General features: G+C 40.7%; 1 protein-coding gene across 9 annotated transcripts in view; it reads left to right on the top strand.

The window, feature by feature from the left end:
* The window catches only part of rapgef1b (Rap guanine nucleotide exchange factor (GEF) 1b), a 191,563-nt gene that overhangs the window by 137,039 nt on the left and 37,563 nt on the right, over window positions 1–16,961 (top strand). For 5 of the 9 annotated variants that reach the window (XM_078226326.1, XM_078226325.1, XM_078226328.1 and 2 more), the window contains exons 12-16: window positions 2,579–2,830; window positions 10,437–10,529; window positions 12,970–12,993; window positions 13,276–13,364; window positions 15,424–15,532. In XM_078226326.1, the coding sequence (XP_078082452.1) occupies window positions 2,579–2,830; window positions 10,437–10,529; window positions 12,970–12,993; window positions 13,276–13,364; window positions 15,424–15,532 (567 nt within the window). The remainder of the gene's footprint in view (window positions 1–2,578; window positions 2,831–10,436; window positions 10,530–12,969; window positions 12,994–13,275; window positions 13,365–15,423; window positions 15,533–16,961) is intronic. The other 4 variants (XM_078226331.1, XM_078226330.1, XM_078226332.1 and 1 more) reach the window with 4 other exon arrangements.

Below are 16,961 nucleotides of genomic sequence, written 5' to 3'. Positions count from 1 at the left end.
GCGCACGCACACACCTCCACACGCACGCACGCACGCACACACCTCCACGCGCGCACACGCACACACCTCCACGCGCGCACACGCACACACCTCCACGCGCACACACGCACACACCTCCACGCGCGCACACGCACACACCACCACGCGCACACCTCCGCGCGCGCACACACACCTCCATGCACGCGCGCACACACACCTCCACGCGCGCACACACACTCCTCCACGCACACACACATATACACACACCTCCATGCACACACACACACCTCCATGCGCGCGCACACACCTCCATGCGCGCGCACACACCTCCACGCGAGCACACACACCTCCACGCGCGCACACACACCTCCACGCGCGCACACACACCTCCACGCGCGCACACACACACACACCTCCACGCGCGCGCACGCACACACCTCCACGCGCGCGCGCGCACACACCTCCACGCGCGCGCGCGCACACACCTCCACGCGCGCGCGCGCACACACCTCCACGCGCGCGCGCGCACACACCTCCACGCGCGCGCACACACCTCCACGCGCGCGCGCGCACACACCTCCACGCGCGCGCGCGCACACACCTCCACGCGCGCGCGCGCACACACCTCCACGCGCGCGCACACACACCTCCACGCGCGCGCACACACTCCTCCACGCACACACATATACACACACCTCCACGCGCACGCGCACACGCATGCGCACGCACACACCTCCACGCACGCACACACCTCCACACGCACACGTGCACACACACCTCCACACACTTGTCTCCCCCCACGGGGACGCACACCCCTTCTGCCCCCCCCTTCTGTCCCCCCACGCACACCCGTCCCCACACCCTATTGTCATTGGCTTGATCATCTTGATAAATGCAGGTGGTGTTTTTAATCATCTACCCTTTTTATATCATTTTCATCAAACGAGCCCTGGTGTTTGTGGATTTTTGTGCCCATGACTTCTAAAGCTGCATTATGGGCAACATCTTTGAAGCAGTTCCGGTTCAATGTCACCAGAAGCTGTATTTACAGTGATATTTTTTAATAGCTGTGCAATGTTTTTGCCTTGAGCAAACAATTTGCTCATGCTTAAAATCTTTTTTGTTTTGTTATAATGTAAGTTTTGACTTCGGAGTGAAAAAGACATTCAATGTCTCTTTTCTTTGGTAATTGTGACATTGTGTATTTTTTTCTTCACTGACTAAGACTTAATGCCAGTAAATAAACACATTAAACCATCAGGAAAGCTCCCAAACTCTGTCTTCATCCAGTGGGAAGATATATGGTGCAAGAGAATAAACACAAGTATAAAACAATCCAAACAGTTCATGGGACTAATTGGAAATGTAGCATAGTTCATTGTTTTCTGAAATTCATCATCAATAAGCAACAAGAAAGTGGTGCACCCTGCTCCCCCCACCCCCACCCAGTTGTGGTCTTGGGTGAGTCCATCCTCTGAACTCATTTGATCCCCAACCCACCAGTGTCTAAACAGATTAATAAGATGCAGATCCACCAATTTGTCAATGCAAACACTTGCCATGATCTCAGTTCATGATTGATTTTGAAATGTCACCTTCTCTAAGTGCAGTTTGTTGCTTTCTACACACACAAGTTAGCAACTATTTGCAATGACCATTTTATTACATTGAAAGAAGTTTCTTGTGCTTAAAAACTAAAAATTAGTCTGGCTGGGGGAGGGTAAACACAGTAAGAAGTCTCACAACACCAGGTTAAAGTCCAACAGGTTTATTTGGTAGCAAATACCATAAGCTTTCGGAGCGCTGCTCCTTCGTCAGATGGAGTGGAAATGTGCTCTCAGGGTTGTCATACTTAGAACATAAAATTTCAAACTACAAAAATATTGTAAAAATGTGCTTGGAGCTGGGTTATTTGGTTGAGCTGTTTGATCCGTGAAGCATTGCCTTCTGCTTCCGTATCAGCCTACATTACCATCTTGAGACTGATCAGAACTATTGCTGTCACTCGGTAGCTAGACGTTGTAGCTGGTTCAACAGTAGTGTGAATAGATTTATGACTGTTACAACTTTCATTGGGTAAATCCAACTGTAAATCTTTGACAATTTTGCAGCAATGTGTGAGCATCAAATTTGAATGTAGGTTTTCTGTAGATCTATAATTTGAGTTTGAAAGGCACCTCCATTGTTGCTGTCAAAAAACTTAGACTGATCAACGTTTTAGAATTCTGTCTGAAGACACCAAGCACTCTTATTTGAATAATATTTTTTGTCTTGAACTGATGATGGTTATCTTGCAGCACGTAATGGTTTTCATGCCAGTGAAACTGAGCCAGTAGGCTTTCCATGCAGCTCTTTACTCTGCTGTTTGCTCATGCATTGCTTTAAACAATCTAAACTTGTCACTGTTGGATGGGGAAAACGGCACTCGATATATATCAGGAATTGGTTGTCGAGGAGAAATAAAAGTAGTTGAAAAGATTTGATATATGGTGGGGGAAGGACAAATTCTCTTTTAAACAAATTGCTTTTAAGTTACTACAATGTGGGATTGTCTGACTTTTATATTTGACTTGTGAACCTTTCCTTTTTCTCTTCTCAGTTCAAGTCGGTTTTTAGGTCCTATTCGCAGGACTTTGTTCCTCACCATCACACCTCTGCATCTCCTTCTCTCTGCACTGTCACCTCCCACTTTCCAGCTGTACACCAATCGAGGAGCTCCGATCTAACTTTACCGGGCTCGGCTGGTATAGTGAAAGCTACGGAACTGCTGGACTCTCATGACAATGCAAAGCCTGTTCCTGTCTGCCTCCCTCCTGAATCTGCTTTTCCCACCTCTCTCCAAACTTCTTCGGTGAGAACTTCTTATGAATGCTTTAGTGCTTTACAAATCCTGCATCCTTACTAAAACTCCCCTAAAACTCTGATTGGGTTAAGGAATTTGGTTGATGTCTTTACATTTATTCCCCCACTTGTAATCATTTCAGCTTGCTTTAAAGATACAATGTCCATTTGTAGGTTATCTGTTCAAATGAAAATCCTCTGCTTCAGAAAAGTTTTTTTTTAAAAATAAGGATTTGGGTGGCACAGTGGTTAGCGCTGCCATCTCACAGCGCCAGGGACCTGGGTTCAATTCCAGCCTCTGGTTACTATCTGTGTGGAGTTTGCACGTTCTCCCCATGCTTGCGTGGGTTTTCTCCGGGTGCTCCAGTTTCCTCCCTCAGGCCCAAGATGTGCGGGTTAGGTTGATTGGCCATGCTAAATTGACCATAGTGTCAGGGGATTAGCAGGATAAGTATGTGGGGTTATGGGAATAGAGCCTGGATGGGATTGTGGTCGGTGCAGATTCGATGGGCCGAATGGCCTCCTTCTGTACTTCAGGGATTCTATGATTCTAAGGATGTTTGCAAGAACTCACTTGTTTGCATTTTAAGGCAAACGGTTTACTTGTAAGAAAAAATACAATTTTGGCAGTGTGATCATTTGGATTCTTTTAAGAGTTTTTCACATTCCTTACTGTGGAATCACTAGAGGAATCACATGGGGTAAAATATAAACCAGGAAGGGTAAATTTTATTTGCTTGTTATCAGCTTTAAACCCCCCCCCCCCCAATCATTGTGTCCCCACTAAGTACACAAGCTGTTCTTGGGTTGTAAAATTTTAAAGTTGTCCAGTTGTGATATAGACCCAGTCATTGGGAACTGCACAGAATCCCAAACTTTGAAGGATTTGGCTTCTAACGTTTGGGGGATAAGTTGGGAACGATGAAGAGGCAAAAATAGCTTAAATTTATGCATAAGGGGACATGACGAGACATGTAGACTGAGAGGAACTTAGAAGAAAGAAATAGAGGATACTGAGGAATGTGAATAAGTCAGGTTCCAATGTTCATTCAGTATGTGCTAAACATTGGAAATAAAGACTAAAAACCAGAGGCACCAAATGGAATGAAGGATGATGTTGTAACCTGAACAGAAATATGGCTCTGTTGTAAGATTGTGAATTAAATTGTCCTGGCTATACAATCCCAAAGTTGGTAGGATATGGTTGAAGTTTGTGTGGGCATTTACTGCTGAGGCATCCGGAATTCCATTTATGAAGGTTATTCAAACATGAGTAGAAGAGAAATAATATTAAAACTTGTTGAGAACACCGCATTTGGGATATGGCATACCATGCAAAAGAAACTTAACTGTTTCAGGGAAGGAAACCTGTCTGTCTTACTGTCTTGATGGATCCAGTCCCACACATCGCATCATCGAGTGGTTACAGTACTGAAGGAGACTATTCGGCCCTTAGTATCCATGCTGGCTGTGCAAGAACAACACAGTTGGTCCCATTTGCTTGTCCTTTCCCTGTAGTGCTGTAATTACTTTGACTGCAGATGCATACCCACATTCCTTTTGATAGCCCCGATTTGTATCTATCTCCAATCAGACGCACACACTGCATTTTAGATCCCAACCATTGTTTGTGTAAAAATGCTTTTCTTGTGTTGCCATCAGATCTTTTCCAAATTGCGGTTTCTTGCCATAATCTCTGACTAGACCTCTCATGATTTTGAACACCTCTATCAAATCTTCTCTTCTCTAGGGGGGTGGCTTCATCAATCTACCCATGTAACTGAACTCCTTCACCCCTCAATCTATTCTCATGAAACATTTCTACACTCGAAAATACGATACACGGTATGTTAATCAAGGCTGAACCAGACTTTTGTTAAAGTTCCTCATTACAACACAGTCAACTCTAAATGGACCTAACAAGCTGATCAGCTGCGTCAAAGTACTAAATTAATGTTACATCCTGAAAATGAATGTAAAGACTGCAGGAGATGGGAGGAGAAACTTGGTAAGGTGTGTTGAGATGTGGCAGCTGCAGTTCAAATTGAGAGATTAATTTGATCTGATTTATTATTGTCACATGTATTAACATAGTGAAAATTGAAATGTGCGAATATGTATATATATAAAATATAATTAAAGGAAATAAATATTTTTAAATTTGTGCAGCTTTTGGTTATACTACAGTTGTAGTTTAGTGTGTTTTCAAACTTTTACTTCCCTTTTGAATTAATTTTATATTTTCCTCAATAGCGATTGCAGTAAAGCATTCAATGCTTCAATAACCCATGTGCAGAAATTTTGACCACCCCTTTGTTGTTCTACCCATATTCTCAAGCCTATGTCTAGGTTGCAGATCTGCTAGAGTAAAAGCAATAAAAACTTTGAATCATGGTTTCTAGAGGAAGGGATGCAATATCATCCGCTACACTTCTCTCCTGTCTGCTTGTTTTATAATTTTCCATTTGCCAATGAGAAATTGAAAGTTATGGGAGACTCTCATTGTAGCTGTTCTCAGATGAACAGTGACGGGTTTGGGATGTTTTGGAGGATATTTTTGAGGATATACAATAAAATATCTGCTTTTACTCCAGCAGATCTGCAACCTGGACATAGACTTGAGAATATGGGTAGAGCAACAAAGGGGTCATCGGAATTTTTGCACATGGGTTATTGAAGCATTGAATACTTTACTGCAATAGCTATTGAGGAAAATATTAAATCAATTCAAAAGGGAATTAAGTAAAAGTTTGAAAAGATGCAGGGAAATGGGATTTAAATGGATAGCTCAAGTTGAAGAGGTGGCATCAGCATGGACTTGATGGACAGAATGGCCTTCTGTGCTGTAATTTCTGTGATCACATAACACGCCTATGAGTTTGGGATGACTTTGAATCATGGTCTCTAGAGGCAGGGATACCGTATCATACGCTACACTTCTCTCCTGTCTGCTTGTTTTATAATTTCCCAATGAGAAACTGAAAGGTCATGCTGATCTGAACTTGGCCTGTCAATGGTGCTTGGAATCCTGCCTTTTCACATTCATTTGTGAAATTTTCAATCCGTTATAATTAAAGTCTTGTCTTGAGCCAAGCTATAAAGCAAGATAAATGCAAAATGTTTAACAGCCATGAACTCTTTTGGACTACAGTTGAGTTGTTTACATAAGCAAATTGTTTAATTCAAATTATTGAATCATGTGAATAGCACAGCAAAGGAATTTAGTGATTTTAAAATACTAATTATCAGAAAATCTGAATTAAGCAGTTTTGAATTAAGAGGATTAAACTGGCCATTCATGACAATCATTTAGTAAAACAGCTTATTGCTGCTTATTTCTGGTAAACTGTTGTATTTTGGAAGGTCTAATACAGATAGGAAATATACAGTAAATGGCAGAACCCTTAGGAGTATTGATAGGCAAAGGGATCTGGGTGTACAGGTACACAGGTCACTGAAAGTGGCAATGCAGGTGAAAAAGGCATACGGCATGCTTGCCTTCATCTCGGCCGGGGTACTGAGTTTAAAAATTGGCAGCTTTGTAGAACTTTAGTTAGGCTGCACTTGGAATATAGTGTTCGATTCTGGTCGTCACACTATCAGAAGGATGTGGAGGCTTTGGAGAGGGTACAGAAAAGATTCACCAGGATGTTGCCTGGTATGGAGGGCATTAGCTATGAGAGGTTGGAGAAACTTGGTTTGTTCTCACTGGAGCGACGGAGGTTGAGGGGAGACCTGATAGAAGTCTACAAGATTATGAGAGGTATGGACAGAGTGGATAGTCAGAAGCTTTTTCCCAGGGTGGATGAGTCATTTACTAGGGGGCATAGATTTAAGGGGCAAGGTTTAAAAGAGCTGTACGAGGCAGATTTTTTACAGAGTGGTGGGTGCCTGGAACTCGTTGCCGGGGGAGGTAGTGGAAGCGGATACGGTAGTGACTTTTAAGGGGTGTCTTGACAAGTACATGAATGAAATGGGAATAGAAGGATACGGTTCCCGGAAGGGTAGGGGGTTTTAGTTCAGTCGGGCAGCATGGTCGGTGCAGACTTGGAGGGCCGAAGGGCCTGTTCCTGTGCTGTAATAATTTTCTTTGTTGTGTTAGTAATAAATCCACCAGGTAGTTTAAGTTTATTTATTAGTAGTTACTGTGAAAATCCCCTAGTCGCCACACTCCGGCACCTGTTCGGGTACACTGAGGGAGAATTTAGCATGGCCAATGCACCGAACCAGCACTGCTTTCAGACTGTGGGAGGAAACCGGAGCACCTGGAGGAAATCCACGTAGACATGGGGAGAACATGCAAACTCCACACAGACAGTGATCCAAGCCGGGAATCGAACTTGGGTCCTTGGCGCTTTGAGGCAGCAGTACTAACCACTGTGCCACCGTGCTGCCCATTTCTCACTATTGATGTAACTGCTATTCAGCTGACTTTATATGTTTAAAATCCATTTAGAAAATACTTTGGCAGTATCCTGTTATACTTCTAGTACTAGGCGAGAATGGACGATCTTGCGGATCATTTTCTTGTATTTAAATTTTTACCATCAGAGGCTGCTGAGTAAAATTGCTCACTAACAGAGACAGCAAGTCCAGCTAGATCAAAAATACTCCTGGGTATCAGAGTGTTTGAATCATTGTGATTAGACAGACAAACATAAGGATTCATTTGATTAAATAACTTGGAAGCATTAGTTTAGTTTTTTTAAATAGCACTGATGAGCAGTGATCCTCAATGAGCAGGGTGGATTTCGTTCAGCTAGTTGGCTATGTTTTAATGCTTCTGTTGTCAGGTTAAGCTATAATGTGTATGTAGATATGAGTGTTTTCAAGAAGAAAAAAAGACGTTTTCAAGAAAAGTTCAGTTAATACTCTAGAAAACTAGTGTACAAGTATATAATTCAAGAACAAAACTTCCCAGAACTGATCAAATTCCTTTCTTAACTCCTATATTTTAAAAAGTAAACTTGCCCTATCTTTGCTTCACTAGCTTAAATTTTACAACTTGTATAAGTTGTAGGGCGGCACAGTGGTTAGCACTGCTGCCTCACAAGGCCAGGGACCCAGGTTCGATTCCCGGCTTGGGTCACTGTCTGTGTGGAGTTTGCAAGTTCTCCCCGTGTCTGCATGGGTTTCCTCGGGGTGCTTCGGTTTCCTCCCACAGTCCAAAAATGTGTGGGTTAGGTGGTTTGACCATGCTAAATTGCCCCTTAGTGTCAGGGGGGGCTAGCTGGAGTAAATGCATGGGGTTATGGGGATCGGCCCTGGGTGGGTCTGCACTATATTCTATAATCATCATCTTGATGATGTTGTAGAACCTTACAGTCACTGTCTCTTAAATCACAACAATCGTACTTCCTTCAGCCTGTTTTCCAGTACATAAGAAAAATGACATAGATATTACAAAAAGAAAAATATTATAGTTCCTCATTTTCTGACGCCAAAAAGATGACCTGCTCAAATGTTGCCTTAACCAGAAGAACACTCAAGTCTAATGTCAAATTAGCTTGCAGTTTGCCTAATCGTTCAGCATGCAAACCAGATAATTTGACGTTCCGGCCAAGCTTAGTTTTTCCTGCTTCTTTCTAAGCATGTTCTTGATTTTGATTGTTTCTTTTTGAGTTTGAGGTTTTTTTTTACATTTGGTTTCACCAACTTAATTATTTTAATTTGGTCAAAGTCTGTGCCAAGTAACACACGGGATTCATGCAGGAAAGGAATTAAAGCATATTGAATCATGGTCACAAATTTCCAGGTACTACATTAATAGCAAGCCGTTTTAGTGAATATTTTGGGTATTTTTTTAGTGTTCATTAGAGCAGGTCCCTTGTAGATTTGATGGATCAGTTAAACTTGATAAGTGAATATCCTAATTATTCAGTTTTGCCTGGGCTGCACTCTTTCTAGGAATGTAATTGTTTGTGCTTGACTTTGTTTCACATCTGTTAATTGCACATGGCTGGCTGTTCACCTATCCAATCATCGCTGATCTGTCATTCTGTGGAAACACTTTCACTAATTTTCTAACTGAAACCCTGCCTGCTGTAGAAGAATTCTGTAAGCAGGTTTGCGTTTCTTCAAATGTGCAGCCCTAACGCCACTCAGCTGATCCATGTTGCATATAAATAATTTACATGTACCCATTATAAACACAGTATTCGTTAATTATTTTTTTAAAGTTGGATCTTATACAACCATATTTCTATTTTGGTAATATCTTGGGTTGATTTTCAAAAGTGCATATACTTTACCCAAAATATTTTTGGAATAAAAATGCAATCTTATGTATAGCAGTCTGCTGTTAAGCAAAGTTAACATTTTTACAAGATTGAGGCCAGAAAGAGAAACAACAAAATGGTAGCAAATTGTTGGTGGCTAATCTAATGACTGGTGAATAATCATGGTGCAAAAGTTCTGTTTCAAACATAAGCACCTCTGCTCACAGACTGATTCAGATTTGCACTTGTGTGCAAAGCAGAATCAATGTTGAAGGACAGCTTTTTTGGCCATTAACATTTATCTTAGCCACATCAGCTAATGAACCTAAGGCTGGCAAGATTTACCTCTGCACACACTAACATTTAATTCACCTGAGTTCACTATCAATAGCAAAGTATTTCTTATGGGTTGTTTACATGTTGCTGCATCTGATAAGTTACTTATTGAACAGAAGTAAGTGTGTTTTATTTTACTTTTATAGAAAGAAAACAAAGACTTTCAAAACATTGCATTGTGAAGTTTGTGGTGTGTTATAAGGGTATAAAGTGTAAATAACTGAAAATTAATTAATTGGTGATGTATTATCAAAAAGCATTTCTTCCACCCCCCCAGACTTGTTCAAATTCACAACTCATTTTTGGATGTGGATTTGGTGGGAAATGTACCACATCTCAACCGGACCTTTTTTTAAAAAAAAAAGTATGTTGTGCCAATATTTGATATTGAATATGTTTTGTGTTGAAACTTCTAACTTTGCTGTTTATGAGCCTTTATTTGTTTGGTTTAAACTTTTCTAGTAAAATAATTAACGTGGAAAATAAACTGCAAATGTTGGAGATCCAATGAAATAGAAATACATGGCAGGTTCATCAGAATCTTTGTGTGAGTGTGTGGGGTGAGGGGGGGAGAGTAGGCCAACATTGGGGGTGGAGGCCATTCATCAGAATGCTAAATAACAGCACGTAAGAATGAATCCAATCTTGGCAGTCTTGTAGAAAGGCTCATTATTCTTGAATATAAGCTAACTACAAGCTCTGGTGAAGGAAAATTATATTACTAGGGTATTTCTCGTGCAAACTTGCGGGTTCTACAAAGACTTATTAGTAGGTGCATTAGTGAAGGCCCTTGCCTGCTGTTTTGCTGTCCAAATGAAATAAGCTAGACCTCACTGGGGCTGTTACAAATATGTGGCGGATGAAAAAATAAATTGTACACCACAGCACTTCAAGTATCCTTAAGAATGAGTAGTGAGTGAGTAAACCTGGGAGTTTGGATTGAATTTCCAAGTGTGAGGCATGGGGTTTGTCTATGTATTGATTATGGTCTTAAGTTTGGAAAGTATTGTGCACAGAAACAGGAGCGAGTATCTTGAGACCTTATGGTCTTGTCTCCTGTAGAGCGAGAGCAATAGTGAGGATGCTGGTGAGGGTGAATACGTCAATCTGTATTCGTCCAACCAAACCAATGGAGACCTCTCTCACCCAGAAGCAGTAAGTAGCTTCACAAGCATGTTGAGTAATTGCTGCTTGGCTGTAGAGGAAAGCATGCTGGGAATGGTCTTTATTTTGTGCGACTCATATCATTGTGCTATGCAACTCATCATTAATAAATTAACACCACGACTATCCACCCAGTATCCTTTTTTGTTTTTGCCCTGTTTAGATGGTAGGGTATCACATTACAAAGTTGTCTGGTAAGCTCAATGTACTTGGAAGGTTTGAGATGTCACCTTTGGTCACGAAGGATTGCTTTTTTGCCAAACAAAATTTAGTTTAATTTAAGATATAATTGCTTATTTCTACCATAAACAGCTGGCATTGAAGCAAAACATGGGCCAATTTCTAGTTGACAGGTAAACTTCTGTGAACGATCTAGCACGATTCCTTTTCTTTAAGGTTACTTGTATCTATGATGCACTGCTTTATCTTGCAGTCGTCCGCAAAATCTAAAGCATTGCTGCAACACCATGCACTGTACAACTGGACCTGGAACGCCTTATCCTCCATCACACCTGGGGTCTTGTAGCTTCACCTAACTTTATACTTCCAGGTCCAACAAACAATTCATTGGGCTTACAGTGGCAATGATTACATAGCATTGTCTCCACATCTAGACAGACATTGTTCATAGGATCCCTACAGTGCAGAAGCAGGCCATTCAACCCATCGAATCTGTACCAATTCTTCCAACCGAGCATCTTACACAGGCCCTATCCCATAACCACATGTATTTACCCTGCTAATCCCCCCCCCCCCCAAGCCTATACATCTTGGGCCACTAAGGGGAAATTCAGCATGGCCAATCCACCTAACCTGCACATCTTTGAACTGTGGGAGGAGACCCACGCAGACGGGGAGAATGTGTAGACTCCACACACAGTCACCCAAGGCCGGAATTGAACTCGGGTCCCTAGTGCTTTGAGGCAGCAGTGCTAATCACTGTGCTGTGTTGCGTCCAATTTTGAATTTGAGATGTACACAAATGAAGGGTGACGGTACTCTGTCTATTCCTTCATCTGCAGTGTATGTCCAATGAGTTGGAGGAGCAAGTAGACCATTCAATGTTGGCACCCGAAGTCTCTCTACAGGAAAGTCATCAATCATGTTGTTTGGCTTACAAAGTTTACAGCAGGGAATGAATAATGTTTCAATGCAGAGAACTATGAAAGATTAATTTCTGCAGCTGATTCTGCTGTGTAAACACAACTTGGAATGGCTTCTTGATATTCCAGCCGTTGATCAAACATATAGTTGAGAAGTCTGTGGTTGTTGGTCTTGGCGGCATAACTTCTTATAAAACATGCGCCTTTAACATGCCACATATTGCTACATATAATAACTGCTTGCATGGAGAATGGCTACTGCCATTGGACTGCTTTCTCTCATGGCTACGGTAATGGAATTTGATTGATTGGCTTTCTACTCCAGCCTTTCTGCATGAGAACATATTGAAATATGGGGCTTTCAAGAATAGTAAGTGCGTAACTAATTACTGATTTACATCAAATAAATAGTTATAAACATTTTTCTTATGTACATGTAAGTATAACCACCAATTGCTCTGTTATGCATATCATTGTTTCTTCCCTGTTGTGCACAATAACCATAATGATATCCATTAATACTTGTGCAGATTGGAGGCTAAGCAATAACCCATTTAATTTGGGGTAATATGGATTGACCTAGGTCTGTTCTAACTATGAAAGCTCTTATGGTAAACTAATCCATTTAAATTCTGCCTTATGAAAATATAATTTGTCCTAATTGACCACACTGCTGGAATAATGGATAAAATACTCACTTTATGGTTTGAGAATACAGCACCAATCTCAGTTTGGAGAATTTGCCACAGTTCTGGCAACACTAGACACGAAATATGCTGACTTAAAGTGAGTGTGTTATCCTCTATGTAAATGAGTTGCCTATTTACAGTTATTTTGTAATGCCTAGCAATTGGGAGGGGGGGGGACTCCTACACTAACTTTTTAAAACTATTTTGGGTACTAAAATCTTTTATTACTCAAAATATATACCAGTGCTGACTGTAATATTTTCCAAAAGTGATTTTCTGCATATTTCAGATTTTTTTAAAATTTATAGAGCCATGGAATAGTCACAGCTTAGCAAATCCATACAGATTTAAAATATGTTGACTATTTAGTGGTAATCCTATTTGTTGCAAGAGGATCTTCACAGTTACTATAACAAGATCTTAGTTTATTATTTTGTGTACACTCTGATCTGAGTTCTGTGGTTCCGTAAATTTCTCTAGTTTGCATATGCATTATTGGATACTCGCAGAACATCATTTTTTGGATACCATACAGTAGTCAACTGATATTAAATACTTAAGATTCATATTTCCTGGGAAGGAAAGATTGGGTGTTAGATAGTCATCGATCATTTTTATTCTTTCTTTCTGGCCATTCAGGAAATACCGAAGTGTGCTGACACTGTAAGTGATTCCATCTTTAAAGTTTGGTTTAGATTACTGTAGTACAATGGTACTCGGCATCTTTTAATAAGTTGTTTGGACAATATTATCATGGTTGGTAGATAATGCTTGATAATGGCTAAAATTATGGGCTTCCTACCAATGTATTGAAAAATTATAATAGCTGTACCAATGGGACTCTGTATTCAATTCAATCAAACGGGTGCTGCTTGTTTGTTAGCCAAGTTGAATTCCTGGTGTGCAATTTTACAATCTTGCTTAACGTAGTTTGTTTCCCTCCAGGAGCCTGTTGGGTCTCTGAATGAACAAGAGATCCATCATAACTCTCCGAAATCAACGAATGAAAAGGAAAATCAAGACAAAGATGACAGGTGGGATTGTACACCTAATCTTACATCCCTCTTTCCCAATCAAAGTAAAACTTTGAGCCAAATTTATTCTGGGTTATAGTTACTCAAATTTGACTATATACTGTCACTTAACACTAGTACATATACAAACCATTTTTTCATAACATTGAAATTGGTATATGTAAAGATTTTTGCTTACTTTTTATATGATGAAATATGCTTCCATTCAATTTGCAATTTGTTCAGGTATATGCTACATAAATACAATTGGAATCTGCTTCATAATCCAAAAGCTGCAAGATCTTTATATATTTCCTACAGCGAATATAATATTTCAGACTATTAGCTTCACATTGTTTTTAAGGTTGTGCAGCAGGGAAGTCAGCTTAATGTTGACTGGATTATTTGTGACTGTTTAAATAGAATTGGGACTTAAGAGAAAAACTGGTCAAATCAGTAAATTTTAAGATGTTTAAAGGTAGGAAGAAAGAAATAGGATGGAGTGATTTACAAAAGGCGTTTTGGAGAGTGGGATTTAGACACTTGAAAGCTCTACACAGGCTCAGGAGGTCATGGTTAGAGGAAACAACAGGCCAGATGGTTTTAAAGTTTATTTATTAATGTCACAAGTAGACTTACATTAACACTGCAATGAAGTTACTGTGAAAACCCTCTAGCCGCCACACTCTGGCGCCTGTATTGGTACACTGAGAGAATTTAGCATGGTCGGTGCCCCTAACCAGCATGTCTTTTGGACTGTGGAAGGAAACCAAAGCACCTGGAGCAAACCCACGCAAATGTGCAGACTCCGCACAGACAGTGACCCAAGCGGGAATTGAACCGTCTAAGGGTGGGAAAGTTTATATAGGTGGGCAAGGTCATGGATTTGTAGATGAAGATTTAAAATTAATATATGGGAGGAATGTACAGATCATTTAAGTAGGCATGGATTTGGAGTGTTAATTAAGTAAGACAATACAGGACAAGGAGATACCGAAGTTAATTTTGCTCCAATTAGAATTCCTGGAGATTGAGAAACTGGTGCTTGGAAGAGAAAAATGGGATGGAGTGATTTATAAAGGGGGTTCTGGAGAGTGGGATTTAGACACCTGATGATTGATGTTAAAATGGAGGAGGTGGCAACAGCGCAGATTAAGATTTCAGTAGGAATAAGGCAGGGAAAAAAGGCAAAAGTTAAGTAAGCTGTCTTGTTCATGCCCTTTTGTATTTTGGCTCCAGATCAAACATTATTTACATAATGTCTGGTGCAACCTGAAGGCACAGTCCGGGTCTGAGCAACACAGAAATAAGTTTTGGTGGTATCCAACTGAGACCAGTCTCCCTAATATTCCATTGTGATTCTGGTGCAACCACATCTAGATGTCAGACAGATAGTCAGAGTTACTGAGGTATAGCTGAGTACCATCAAATGGAGATGATTTGTGGATGTTACTGTTGAGAGGTAACATGGGTGAAGAAGGAGACTGCAGTGGATGCTTTGAATGTACAATAGGTGATCACATGGGCAGGAGGCAACGCCTAGACCACTTGCACTGGCTGCACAGGTAGGAAGGAAGGAAGGCAGGCATACAAGAGAAGTGTAATGAAGATGGATCCCAAAAAAGAGCTGATGGTCTGAGAGGAGAGAATGCATTAGAATTAAACTGGGCAGGAAATTATGAATCTGAAAGTTGGTAAATTGGATGGCATCCAGGAAATAGTGATTGAAAATCAGAATGAAACCATACTGTGGTCCCACTTTTCCTTTGTGGCAATTTTAAACTTCGAAATCTAGAGCAGTACATTCTTCGGTTACAGTTTACCCCTGTGCAGCATTCAGCTGATTGGTTTTCACCCACTTAAGCCAAAGCCGTTAGCTTGCTGCCATTACTTGAGCCAGGCATATACCAAGATACCAAAAAAATCAACTGCGTTCAAAGCTCAATTCCCCTCAAGAGTTTTCTCACTTTGTATGTTATATTTATATTTGTGTATTCTGTTTCTTCACTTATTTTGGTGTTGCATGAACTCTGTCTAATATATCCATTGATCCTTTCTGTACGGAATCTCTCTTTTCCAGGCGCGGGGAGACACCGAATTCACCAGATTTGGATCAAAATGATGTAATAGATGAATTGTCACTCATAGACCATGAAGAGATTGTGGCTAAGTTAACACTCAAACAGGAGGTAATGTATCCTTTAGCATAGAATGTGTTTAGACTGATGCAGGGGTTGTGGACTAATTTGTTGTTTTTTTTCATTCCATTTTATGTTAAATTGCCAGCTGAGCAATATTCATCAGCAAGGGGACTGATCCCTCAATTCCTGTGAGGTAGAAGCCTCATCATTTTGTTGCTAGGTTAAACGTTAGTTTTCCTGTGTTAAAGTAAAAACAATAAACCCAGCAATTTTCACAAGTGTTATTTCCCAGTTGCCTGCAGTCTACTGTGGCACTGTATGGCATAGTGAGTGAAACATTCTTAAAGTCTCTCAGCTGCTTTGACTCTTTAGACCATAACATTTGAGTTGTTCAAAGGCATTGCACCAAAATTTTTCATGTGAACTGTGAAGATTTTGGAAGCTGATATGTAATAAGAATTTCAAGATCAGTCATTTAGCTGCAACAAAATAACTACTTAGCGTGCCTTTAGTGTAGCAAAACTTCCCACAACATATGCTTCATAGAAACATCATTAGATAAAATTTGACATCAAGCCATATGAAATATTAGGACTTAGACCATTCAAACCATGGCTAACTATTTACCCATCTTGGTTCCATATTCCTTGATGTCCTCGGCTAGCAAATGTCTTAGTGATCTCAGATTTAAGATTTATAAAAAGCAAATAGTTTAGGCATAGCTTTATGAAGAATCCCAGAAAGGGGCACACAGGCCCCTTAACTAGTAAAAACATTGGACATTTCTGTCTTATGTTATGGGCCAGGCACTACTGGTGTCAAGTTTGGTTTTGTTGCAAAGCCACAGGATTTTCTACAGAGTTAGCTGCAACTGGGTCTGCAACTTGACTTGGTGCTCTCGAGTAGCTTGGATCTCAAATAGAGAATTGGGTGTAATGGTGGTTCTCTTTTCTCTACCATCCACCGTGGATTCCTCCCTGAGCATCTTGTCTCTCTTTCCCTGGAACTGTGGGCATGGGACTGATGAAGCAATAAGCCATGACTAATTTGGCAAGGTTATCTTTGATACGAAGATTCCATGTCATTGGAACACATTGAAATGAGATATTTGCATTCTCTGCTTGGATAATTGATTATATGTGTTATGGGTATGTGCATTTCCCAGTACACTGACCATCTCCAACAAGAGAAAATCTAACCATCTCCTCATGATATTCAATGGCATTACCATCGCTGAATCCTCCACTATCAACCTCCTGGAGTTACCATTGACTAGAAACGGAACTGGACCAGCCATATAAAATACTGTGGTTAAAGAGCAGGTCAGAGGCTGTGAATTCTGCAGAGAATAACTTGCACCTGATTCCCCAAAACCTGTCCAGCACCTACAAGGCAGGAGTATGATGGAATACTCTCCACTTGCCTGGATGATTACAGCTGCAACAACACTGAAGAAGCTCAATGCTATCCAGAACAA

The sequence above is a fragment of the Mustelus asterias genome, chromosome 13 (assembly GCF_964213995.1).
Source record: "Mustelus asterias chromosome 13, sMusAst1.hap1.1, whole genome shotgun sequence".
NCBI classification, from domain to species: Eukaryota; Metazoa; Chordata; class Chondrichthyes; order Carcharhiniformes; family Triakidae; genus Mustelus; species Mustelus asterias.
The sequence above is the reverse complement of the archived record's forward strand: the minus strand, read 5'-3'. Positions and strand labels throughout refer to the sequence as shown.